The sequence below is a fragment of the Scyliorhinus torazame genome, chromosome 16, assembly GCF_047496885.1.
Source record: "Scyliorhinus torazame isolate Kashiwa2021f chromosome 16, sScyTor2.1, whole genome shotgun sequence".
Taxonomy (NCBI): domain Eukaryota; kingdom Metazoa; phylum Chordata; class Chondrichthyes; order Carcharhiniformes; family Scyliorhinidae; genus Scyliorhinus; species Scyliorhinus torazame.
This window is the reverse complement of record NC_092722.1, coordinates 88,371,149-88,383,622: the sequence shown is the minus strand read 5'-3', so window position 1 is coordinate 88,383,622 and position 12,474 is coordinate 88,371,149. Positions and strand designations below refer to the sequence as shown.

The 12,474-nt window shown below is 50.9% G+C and overlaps 1 protein-coding gene across 1 annotated transcript in view; it reads left to right on the top strand.

Moving 5' to 3' along the window:
- Positions 1-12,474, top strand: part of LOC140392933 (complement C1r-A subcomponent-like) — a 270,575-nt gene that overhangs the window by 202,492 nt on the left and 55,609 nt on the right. Inside the window, exon 4 of the mRNA XM_072478713.1 lies at positions 3,901-4,032. Within this exon, the coding sequence (XP_072334814.1) occupies positions 3,901-4,032 (132 nt within the window). The remainder of the gene's footprint in view (positions 1-3,900; positions 4,033-12,474) is intronic.

The window sequence follows — 12,474 nt, the reverse complement described above, 5'->3', positions numbered from 1 at the left end:
CTGTCCCCCTCACTCCCATCTTCACACTGTCCCCCTCACTCCCACCTACACACTGTCCCCCTCACTCCCATCTTCACACTGTCCCCCTCACTCCCACCTACACACTGTCCCCCTCACTCCCATCTTCACACTGTCCCCCTCACTCCCACCTTCACACTGTCCGCCTCACTCCCACCTTCACACTGTCCCCCTCACTCCCACCTTCACACTGTCCCCCTCACTCCCCACCTTCACACTATCCCCCCTCACTCCTACCTTCACACTGTACCCCTCACTCCCCACCTTCACATTGTCCCCCTCACTCCCACCTTCACACTGCCCCCCTCACTCCCAACTTTACACTGGCCCCCTCACTCCCACCTTCACACTGTCTCACCTCACTCCCACATTCACACTGTCCCCCTCACTCCCACTTTCACACTGTCCCCCCTCACTCCCACCTTCACACTGTCCCCCTCACTCCCACCTTCACACTGTCCCCCCTCACTCCCACATTCACACCGTCCCCCCACACTCCCACCTTCACACTGTCCCCCCTCACTCCCACCTTCACACTGTCCCCCTCACTCCCACCTTCACACTGTCCCCCCTCACTCCCACCTTCACACTGTCCCCCTTCACTCCCACCTTCACACTGTCCCCCTCACTCCCCACCTTCACACTGTTCCCCCTCACTCCCACATTCACACTGTCCCACCTCACTCCCACATTCACACTGTCCCCCCCCCACTCCCACCTTCACAATGTCCCCCTCACTCCCACCTTCACACTGTCCCCCTCACTCCCACCTTCACACTGTCCCCCCCTCACTCCCACCTTCACACTGTCTCCCCTCACTCCCACCTTCACACTGTCCCGCTCACTCCCACCTTCACACTGTGCCCCCTCACTCCCACCATCACCCTGTCCCCCTCACTCCCCCTTCACACTGTCCCCCCTCACTCCCACATTCACACTTTCCCCCCCCACTCCCACCTTCACAATCTCCCCCTCACTCCCACCTTCACACTGTACCGCTCATTCCCACCTTCACACTGTCCCCCTCACTCCCACATTGACACTGTACCCCTCACTCCCACCTTCACACTGTCCCGCCTCACTCCCACCTTCACACTGTCCCCCTCACTCCCACGTTCACACTCTACCCCTCACTCCCACCTTCACACTGTCCCCCTCACTCCCACCTTCACACTGCCCCCCTCACTCCCACCTTCACACTGCCCCCCCCCACTCCCACCTTCAAACTGTCCCCTTCACTCCATCTTCACACTGTACCCCCTCACTCCCACCTTCACACTGTCCCCCTCACTCCCACCTTCACACTGTCCCCCCTCACTCCCAGCTTCACACTGTCCCCCTCACTCCCACCTTCACACTGTCCCCCCTCACTCCCACCTTCACACTGTCCCCCTCACACCCACCTTCACACTGTACCCCCTCACTCCCACCTTCACACTGTACCCCTCACTCCCAACTTCACACTGCCCCTCCACACACCCAACTTCACACTGCCCCCCCCACACACCCACCTTCACACTGTCTCCCCACACAATCACCTTCACACTGTCCCCCCTCACTCCCACCTTCACACTGTCCCCCCTCACTCCCACCTTCACACTGTCCCTCTCACTCCCACATTCACACTGTCCCCCCTCACTCCCCACCTTCACACTGTCCCCCTCACTCCCACTTTCACACCTAACCCAGTGCAGGACCTGTCCTGGGAGTGTTTGATGGGGACAGTGTAGAGGGAGCTTTACTCTGTATCTCACTCCGTGTTGTTCCTATCCTGGGAGTGTTTGATGGTGACGGTGTAGAGGGAGCTTTACTCTGTCCCTAACTCCGTGTTGTACCTGTCCTGGGAATGTTTGATGGACACAGTGTAGTGGGAGCTTTACTCTGTATCTAACCCCGTGCTGTTACTGTCCTAGGAATGTTTGATGGGGACAGTGTAGAGGGAGCTTTACTCTGTATCTACCCCGTGTTGCACCTATCCTGGGAGTGTTTGATGGGAGCAGTGTAGAGGGAGCTTGACTCTGTACCTAACCCCGTATTGTACCTGTCCTGGGAGTGTTTGATGGGGACAGAGTCGAGGGAGCTTTACTCTGTATCTAACCCCGTGCTGTAGGTGTCCTGGGAGTGTTTGATGTGGACAGTGTCGGGGGAGCTTTACTCTGTATCTAACCTCGTGCTGTACCTGTCCTGGGAGTGTTTGATGTGGACAATGTAGAGGGAGCTTTACTCTGTATCTAACCTCGTGCTGGTCCAGTCCTTGGAGTGTTTGATGGGGACAGTGTAGAGGGAGCTTTACTCTGTATCTAACCTCGTGCTGTACCTGTCCTTGGAGTGTTTGATGGCGACAGTGTAGAGGGAGCTTTACTCTGTATCTAACCTCGTGCTGTACCTGTCCTGGGAGTGTTTGATGGGGACAGTGTAGTGGGAGCTTTACTCTGTATCTAACCCCGTGCTGTACCTGTCCTGGGAGTGTTTGATGGGGACAGTGTAGAGGGAGCTTTACTCTGTATCTAACCCCGTGCTGTACCTATCCTGGGAGTGTTTGATGGGGACAGTGTAGAGGGAGCTTTACTCTGTATCTAACCCTGTGTTGTACCTGTCCTGGGATTTTTGATGGGGACAGTGTAGAGGGAGCTTTACTCTGTATCTAACCCCGTGCTGTACCTGCCCTGGGAGTGTTTGATGGGGACTGTGTAGAGGGAGCTTTACTCTGTATCTAACCATGTGCTGTACCTCTCCTGGGAGTGTTTGATGGGGACAGTGTAGAGGGAGCTTTACTCTGTATCAAACTCTGTGCTGTAACTGTCCTGGGAGTGTTTGATGGGGACAGTGTAGAGGGAGCTTTACTCTGTATCTAACCCCATGCTGTACCTGTCCTGGGAGTGTTTGATGGGGACAGTGTAGAGGGAGCTTTACTCTGTATCTAACCCCATGCTGTACCTGTCCTGGGAGTGTTTGATGGGGACAGTATAGAGGGAGCTTTACTCTGTATCTAACCCAGTGCGGTACCTGTCCTGGGTGTGTTTGATGGGGACAGTGTAGAGGGAGCTTTACTCTGTATCTAACCCCGTGCTGTACCTGTCCTGGGAGTGTTTGATGGGGACAGTATAGAGGGAGCTTTACTCTGTATCTAACCCCGTGCTGTACCTGTCCTGGGAGTGTTTGATGGGGACAGTGTAGAGGGAGCTTTACTCTGTATCTACCCCTGTGCTGTACCTGTCCTGGGAGAGTTTGATGGGGACAGTATAGAGGGAGCTTTACTCTGTATCTACCCCGTGTTGCACCTATCCTGGGAGTGTTTGATGGGAGCAGTGTAGAGGGAGCTTGACTCTGTACCTAACCCCGTATTGTACCTGTCCTGGGAGTGTTTGATGGGGACAGAGTAGAGGGAGCTTTACTCTGTATCTAACCCCGTGCTGTAGGTGTCCTGGGAGTGTTTGATGTGGACAGTGTCGGGGGAGCTTTACTCTGTATCTAACCTCGTGCTATACCTGTCCTGGGCGTGTTTGATGTGGACAATGTAGAGGGAGCTTTACTCTGTATCTAACCTCGTGCTGGTCCAGTCCTGGGAGTGTTTGATGGGGACAGTGTAGAGGGAGCTTTACTGTGTATCTAACCTCGCTGTACCTGCCCTGGGAGTGTTTGATGGGGACAGTGTCGAGGGAGCTTTACTCTGTATCTAACCCCGTCCTTTACCTGTCCTGGGAGTGTTTGATGGGGACAGTGTAGCGGGAGCTTTACTCTGCATCTAACCCCGTGCTGTATCTGTCCTGGGAGTGTTTGATGGGGACAGTGTAGAGGGAGCTTTACTCTTTATCTAACCTCGTGCTGTACCTGTCCTGGGAGTGTTTGGTTTCAGTATTTGCTCCGTTTGCTCTCTTTCAGATGTTGATGAATGCTCGGAGCAGGATGAGGAGGATCCCCTCTGCGATCAGTTGTGCCACAACTCTCTCGGCAGCTACTTCTGCTCTTGTCGCCGTGGATACCAACTTCAAGCTGATGGAAAAAGTTGTGAAGGTGACGGAGGGACCATGAAGAGAGAGGGAGAGACAGACAGACAGGCAGACAGACAGAGACAGAGAGAGAGCAAAATTGAGAGGCATAGAGAGAGTCAAGGAGAGAGAGAGAGAGAGACAGCGAAAGAGAGAGAGACTCACAGAGAGTGAGGGAGAGTGGGAGACAGAGAGAAAAAGATGGAGAAAGAGCGAGATGTCATAATATGCACCCATGCACATCATGAGGTAAAAGCAGGCAGTGACAGACACCCAGGTGAGCCACTCAATATACAGAACACAACACGACCAATCACAAGACAGGACACCAGATGGGGGCTTCCAACTATAAAACACAAGAGGGATCAGCACTCTGCCTCTTTCCACTGGAGATAGCTGCAGTGACAGTCAGGGTGTACAAATAATTCAACACCTTTTACACGTGGATCAGGGCTAGCCTGGTCAAATAGTTAACTTTAGCTTACTTAGAGTAGTAGAGAGTCAACCCACAGGCAGCTGTGTATTTCGTTACTAGAGTTCAATAAATCTCATATTGAACCAACGCCTTCGTTTGGTGTATACTTGATCAGTTAATTGCATCGTGTGCAGTCCATGTTACCCCAGGGTGAAGAATACGACATGATACCAGGAGTGGCTACTGCCTCTAAGTAATTTACCTTCGAAAATTCACTGACGACCAGCAACTGCCTTCCAGCGGCATGCAAAAGATCCAGGCACCTCCACAGCTCCGGATCTCCGGGAACCTTGGCGTCAACTGGTGGGTCTTCAAGCAGAAATTCAGTCTATACCTTGAGGCCTCGTGCCTCGAAAGTGCCTCCGATGCTCGTAAAATCGCGCTGCTGCTGTCTACTGCGGGGGACCAGGCCATCCGAATCTTCAATTCGCTCACGTTTGCCGACGGTGAGGACAAGACCAAGTTCCAGACCATCTTAGCCAAATTCGACAGTCACTGTGAGGTCGAGACAAACGAAAGCTTCGAGCGTTACGTATTCCAGCAGCGCCTTCAGGGTAAGGATGAGCCTTTCCAGTCTTTTCTCACTCATCTTCGCATTCTAGCGCAATCCTGCAACTACGGAGACAGCGCTGACTCCCTCATCAGGGATCAGATCGTGTTTGGCGTCCACTCCGACGCCCTGCGGGAGCAGCTCCTAAAAATAAAAGATATGATCCTGCCAGTGGCCATCGAGACGTGCAAAGTCCACGAACAGGCGAAAAGTCGCTATTCCCGCCTTAAGTCGGTAGAGCAGGACCAACTTGCCTCCCACGAGGCTGAGGGTGTACAGGCCATCGCCCGAATGTGGCGCCTGAGCATCGATGAAGGCGGACATTTTGTGTGCTTTTCCAGGGGTCCCACGCATGCGCACCACGGTCGGGAGAACGAAGCGGCCAAAGACTACACTGCGTAGGTGCGAGCGGCGGCTGACCGCACTGCGCATGTGCGACAACGCGCTGAGCGTCACAACATCAACGTGATGATGTGCCCCAACTGCGGCACCGCCCATTTAAAGAGGCAATGCCCTGCGAGAGGCAGGCGATGTCTCAACTGCAGGAAACTTGTCCATTATGCGGCTTTGTGCAGGTCTGCACCTCCGACAGGGGGCCAGCGATCCCAGTTCCAACGCAGACCCGTTCGAAGTGTGCAGCAAGGGCTGCTGTACTTGGAACCAGATCCCATCACCGATCCAGAGGACGACTTCCCGGAGTCCCCAGATCAAGTGGGCATCATCACCATGCATGACAAGGCCGCCTCGCATTCAGCAACACACACACCCATCCTCAATGTGGATTGTGCGGACGGGTGGCGTGCCACTGTGCAGGTCAACGATTGTAACATCCGGTCCAAACTGGACCCCGGTGCTTCAGCCAACCCAATATCCAAAGCAGATCTGGCTCATATCCGGAGCCAGCCGACCATTCTTCCGCCAGCCTGCCAGTTGCTCGACTACAATGGGAATGCCATCACGGCGCTAGGGTCCTGCCACCTGCAAGTATCCAACTTTGCGGTTTGAGATCGTCAAGCCCGGCAAAGCTTCTCTGCTTGGTGCCCATGCATGCGAGCTACTCCATCTCGCCCAGTGTGTATATGGCATGTCCTCTGCCAACAGCACTCTTCAGGCCGCAATTGAGGAGCTCCTATTGCAATACCCGGATGTGTTCAGTGGGATGGGTACGTTGCCCTACCGCTATAAAATTCTTCGCAGGTCTGATGCCACGCCTGTCACCCATGCACCACGCCAGGTGCCGGCGCCCTGAAGGACCGTCTAAAGGCGCAGCTGCAGGAGCTCCAAGATCAAGGAATAATATCCAAGTATCCAAGGTGATGGAACCAACTGACTGGGTCAGCTCGATGGTCTGTGTCAAGAAGCCCTCTGGAGAACTGCGCATTTGCATCGATCCCAAGGATCTGAACCGCAACATTACGAGTGAACACTACCCGATCCTGAAGCGGGAGGAGCGAGATGGCGGATGCCAAATTCTTTACAAAGCTGGATGCATCGCGGGGCTTCTGGCAGATACAACTGGGCGAGTCTGGCAGGAAGCTCCGCTTCCTGGGGATGGTAAATTATCTGGGGAAGTACATTCCCAATCTCTCATCACACACCACGGCCCTCAGTCAGACACCGTGTGAAAAAGTCCACCACTCTCCAGTGGCTGCCCGCACATCAAGAAGAGTGGCATGAGTTAAAAGCGAAGCTAACCACCGCTCCTGTTCTAGCCTTCTTTGACCCAGCAAAGGAGACCAAGATCTCTACAGACGCCAGCCAGGACAGCATTGGGGCGGTGCACCTGCAGAAGGGCGACATCTCGTCCTGGGCTCCAGTGGCCTACGCGTCCAGGGCCATGACACCCACGGAGCAACGCTATGCTCAAATCAAGAAAGAATGCCTGGGCCTGCTCACTGGCATCATGAAATTCCACGATTATGTGTATGGTCTCCCGACCTTTACCGTAGAGACGGACCACAGACCCCTGGTGCACATTATACACAAGGACTTAAATGACATGACACCCAGGCTCCAGCGCATTCTTCTTCGCCTCCGCAGGTATGATTTTGAACTGGTTTACATGCCTGGAAAGGAGCTAATCATCGCAGATGCCCTATCCCGTGCCATCATCTCGCCCTGTAAGGTGCTCTGTAAGGCTGCGGACTCAGCTTCGGACTTCAATCTCGCTCTTGTGGTGTACAGGGCAACCCCTCTGTCCAACGGTCTGTCTCCGGCACAGCTCCTAATGAATCATAACCTGCGGACGACTGATCCGGCCATTCATGTACCTGACCTGGATCACCTTCCAGTGCTGCAAAAGATGCAGCAGATCAGAACCCGGCAAAAGATCACATATGATGCTCACACTTTGGATCTGCCGGTGCTCTCTCCGAAGGACGCTGTTCGCATCCAGTTGCCTGGTGGAGGCTGGTCAGCTACAGCTGTTGTTGTTCCACAGGCTGCTCCCAGGTCGTTTGTGGTTCGCATGGCTGATGGATCCACCATCAGGAGCAACAGAAGGGCACTACGCAAACTTGCCTGCCCACCACCGGATCTCACGTTCCCAGGTGTTATTCTGCCCGATCAGGACACCTTGCTCCACGAGGCCACCAATCTGGCTACGTGCCAACCGGTCAAGACACCATCATCTCCGCCTCCACCTCTCAGGCGGTCCACAAGAATCCGACGACAGCCTCAACGACTGGACTTATAAATAGTTCCTTTGTATATATACTGTTATGTTTCTGCACGCTAGACATCTTACATGTACATATTGACTGGAAACGCTATAGTTCGAGTACATTAGATGGGTCCGTTTTTGTCCAATGTGTGCAGGAGGGTTTCCTCACACAGTATGTAGATAAGCCAACGAGAGGCGAGGCCATATTGGATTTGGTACTGGGTAATGAACCAGGACAGGTGTTAGATTTGGAAGTAGTGAGCACTTTGGTGATAGTGACCACAATTCGATTACGTTTACTTTAGTGATGGAAAGGGATAGGTATATACCGCAGGGCAAGAGTTATATCTGGGGGAAAGGCAATTATGATGCGATGAGGCAAGACTTAGGATACATCGGATGGAGAGGAAAACTGCAGGGGATGGGCACAATGTAAATGTGGAGCTTGTCCAAGGAACAGCTACTGCGTGTCCTTGATAAGTATGTACCTGTCAGGCATGGAGGAAGTGGTCGAGCAAAGGAACCGTGGTTTACTAAAGCAGTCGAAACACTTGTCAAGAGGAAGAAGGAGACTTATGTAAAGATGAGACATGAAGGTTCAGTTAGGGCGCTCGAGAGTTACAAGTTAGCTAGGAAGGACCTAAAGAGAAAGCTAAGAAGAGCCAGTAGGGGACATGAGAAGTCTTTGGCAGGTAGGATCAAGGATAACCCTAAAGCTTTCTATAGATATGTCAGGAATAAAAGAATGACCAGGGTAAGAGTAGGGCCAGTCAAGGACAGTAGTGGGAAGTTGTGCTTGGAGTCCGAGGAGATAGGAGAGGTGCTAAATGAATATTTTTCGTCAGTATTCACACAGGAAAAAGACAATGTTGTAGAGGAGAATACTGAGATTCAGGCTACTAGACTAGAAGGGCTTGAGGTTCATAAGGAGGAGGTGTTAGCAATTCTGGAAAGTGTGAAAAGTCACCTGGGCCGGATGGGATTTATCCTAGGATTCTCTGGGAAGCTAGGGAGGAGATTGCTGAGCCTTTGGCCTTGATCTTTAAGTCATCTTTGTCTACAGGAATAGTGCCAGAAGACTGGAGGATAGCAAATGTTGTCCCCTTGTTCAAGAAGGGGAGTAGAGACAACCCCGGTAACTATAGACCAGTGATCCTTACTTCTGTTGTGGGAAAAATCTTGGAAAGGTTTATAAGAGCTAGGATGTATAATCATCTGGAAAGGAATAATTTGATTAGAGATAGTCAACACGGTTTTGTGAAGGGTAGGTCGTGCCTCACAAACCTTATAGAGTTCTTTAATAAGGTGACCAAACAGGTGGATGAGGGTAAAGCAGTTGATGTGGTGTATATGGATTTCAGTAAAGCGTTTGATAAGGTTCCCCATGGTAGGCTACTGCAGAAAATACGGAGGCATGGGATTCAGGGTGATTTAGCAGTTTAGATCAGAAATTGGCTAGCTGGAAGAAAGCAAAGGGTGGTGGTTGATGGGAAATGTTCAGACTGGAGTCCAGTTACAAGTGGTGTACCACAAGGATCTGTTTTGGGGCCACTGCTGTTTGTCATTTTTATAAATGACCTGGAGGAGGGCGTAGAAGGATGGGTGAGTAAATTTGCAGATGACACTAAAGTCGGTGGAGTTGTGGACAGTGCGGAAGGATGTTACAAGTCACAGAGGGACATAGATAAGCTGCAGCGCTGGGCTGAGAGGTGGCAAATGGAGTTTAATGCAGAAAAGTGTGAGGTGATTAATTTTGGAAGGAATAACAGGAAGACAGAGTACTGGGCTAATGGTAAGATTCTTGGCAGTGTGGATGAGCAGAGAGATCTCGGTGTCCATGTACATAGATCCCTGAAAGTTGCCACTCAGGTTGAGAGGGTTGTTAAGAAGGCGTAGGGTGTGTTAGCTTTTATTGGTAGAGGGATTGAGTTTCGGAGCCATGAGGTCATGTTGCAGCTTGGTGGCAGGGGAATGGGAACCGGATTTGTAGTCCAGCAACTAAGGTAGTCGATATTCAGGACGCCAAAGCGTGTAATGAGGCAGTGGGGAAGGAACACTGACAAAGGAGAATGCTTGCAGGCACGGAGATGGGTTGAAGTGTGTATACTTCAATGCAAGAAGCATCAGGAATAAGGTGGGTGAACTTAAGGCATGGATCGGTACTTGGGACTACGATGTGGTGGCCATCACGGAAACTTGGATAGGAGAGGGGCAGAAATGGTTGTTGGAGGTCCTGGTTATAGATGTTTCAATAAGATTAGGGAGGGTGATAAAAGAGGTGGGGGGGGGGGTGGCATTGTTAATTAGAGATAGTATAACAGCTGCAGAAAGGCAGTTCGAGGAGTATCACCCTCCTGAGGTAGTATGGGTTGAAGTCAGAAATAGGAAAGGAGCAGTCACCTTGTCAGGAGTTTTCTATAGGCCCCAATAGTAGCAGAGATGTGGAGGAACAGGTTGGGAAACAGATTTTGGAAAGGTGCAGAAGTCACAGGGTAGTAGTCATGGGTGACTTTAACTTCCCAAATATTGAGTGGAAACTCTTTAGATCAAATAGCTTGGATGGGGTGGTGTTTGTGCAGTGTGTCCAGGAAGCTTTTCTAACACAGTATGTAGATTGTCCGACCAGAGGAGGGGCAATATTGGAACCAGGGCAAGTGATAGATTTATTAGTGGGGGAGCATTTTGGAGATAGTGACCACAATTCTGTGACTTTCACTTTAGTAATGGAGAGAGATAGGTGCGTGCAACAGTGCAAGGTTTACAATTGGGGGAAGGGTAAATACGATGTTGTCAGACAAGAACTGAAGTGCATAAGTTGGGAACATAGGCTGTCAGGAAAGGACACAAGTGAAATGTGGAACTTGTTCAAGGACCAGGTACGACGTGTCCTTGATATGTATGTCCCTGTCAGGCAGGGAAGAGATGGTCGAGTGAGGGAACCATGGTTGACAAGAGAGGTTGAATGTCTTGTTAAGAGGAAAAAGGAGACTTATGTAAGGCTGAGGAAACAAGGTTCAGACAGGGTGCTGGAGGGATACAAGATAGCCAGGAGGGAACTGAAGAAAGGGATTAGGAGAGCTAAGAGAGGGCATGAACAATCTTTGGCAGGTAGGATCAAGGAAAACCCCAAGGCCTTTTACACATATGTGAGAAATATGAGAATGACTAGAGCGAGGGTAGGTCCGATCAAGGACAGTAGCGGGAGATTGTGTATTGAGTCTGAAGAGATAGGAGAGGTCTTGAACGAGTACTTTTCTTCTGTATTTACAAATGAGAGGGCGATATTGTTGGAGAGGACAGTGTGAAACAGACTGGTAAGCTCAAGGAAATACTTGTTAGGGAGAAAGATGTGTTGGGCATTTTGAAAAACCTGAGGATAGACAAGTCCCCCGGGCCTGACGGGACATATCCAAGGATTCTATGGGAAGCAAGAGATGAAATTGCAGAGCCGTTGGCAATGATCTTTTCGTCCTCACTGTCAACAGGGGTGGTACCAGGGGATTGGAGAGTGGCAAATGTCGTGCCCCTGTTCAAAAAAGGGAATAGGGATAACCCTGGGAATTACAGCCCAGTTAGTCTTACTTTGGTGGTAGGCAAAGTAATGGAAAGGGTACTGAAGGATAGGATTTCTGAGCATCTGGAAAGACACTGCTTGATTCGGGATAGTCAGCACGGATTTGTGAGGGGTAGGTCTTGCCTTACGAGTCTTATTGAATTCTTTGAGGAGGTGACCAAGCATGTGGATGAAGGTAAAGCAGTGGATGTAGTGTACATGGATTTTAGTAAGGCATTTGATAAGGTTCCCCATGGTAGGCTTCTGTAGAAAGTAAGAAGGCATGGGACAGTGAGAAATTTGGCCAGTTGGATAACGAACTGGCTAACCGATAGAAGTCAGAGCATGGTGGTGGATGGCAAATATTCAGCCTGGATCCCAGTTACCAGTGGCGGTACGCAGCGATCAGTTCTGGGTCCTCTGCTGTTTGTGATTTTCATTAATGACTTGGATGAGGGAGTTGAAGGGTGGGTCAGTAAATTTGCAGACGATACGAAGATTGGTGGGGTTGTGGATAGTAAGGAGGGCTGTTGTCAGCTGCAAAGAGACATAGATAGGATGCAGAGCTGGGCTGAGAAGTGGCAGATGGAGTTTAACCCTGAAAAGTGTGAGGTTGTCCATTTTGGAAGGACAAATATTAATGCGGAATACAGGGTTAACGATAGAGTTCTTGGCAATGTGGAGGAGCAGAGAGATCTTGGGGTCTATGTTCATACATCTTTGAAAGCTGCCACTCAAGTGGATAGAGCTGTGAAGAAGGCCTATGGTGTGCTCGCGTTCATTAACAGAGGGATTGAATTTAAGAGCCGTGAGGTGATGATGCAGCTGTACAAAACTTTGGTAAGGCCACATTTGGAGTACTGTGTACAGTTCTGGTCGCCTCATTTTAGGAAGGATGTGGAAGCTTTGGAAAAGGTGCAAAGGAGATTTACCAGGATGTTGCCTGGAATGGAGAGTAGGTCTTATGAGGAAAGGTTGAGGGTGCTAGGCCTTTTCTCATTAGAACGGAGAAGGATGAGGGGCGACTTGATAGAGGTTTATAAGATGATCAGGGGAATAGATAGAGTAGACAGTCAGAGACTTTTTCCCCGGGTGGAACAAACCATTACAAGGGGACATAAATTTAAGGTGAAAGGTGGAAGATATAGGAGGGATATCAGAGGTAGGTTCTTTACCCAGAGAGTAGTGGGGGCATGGAATGCACTGCCTGTGGAAGTAGTTGAGTCG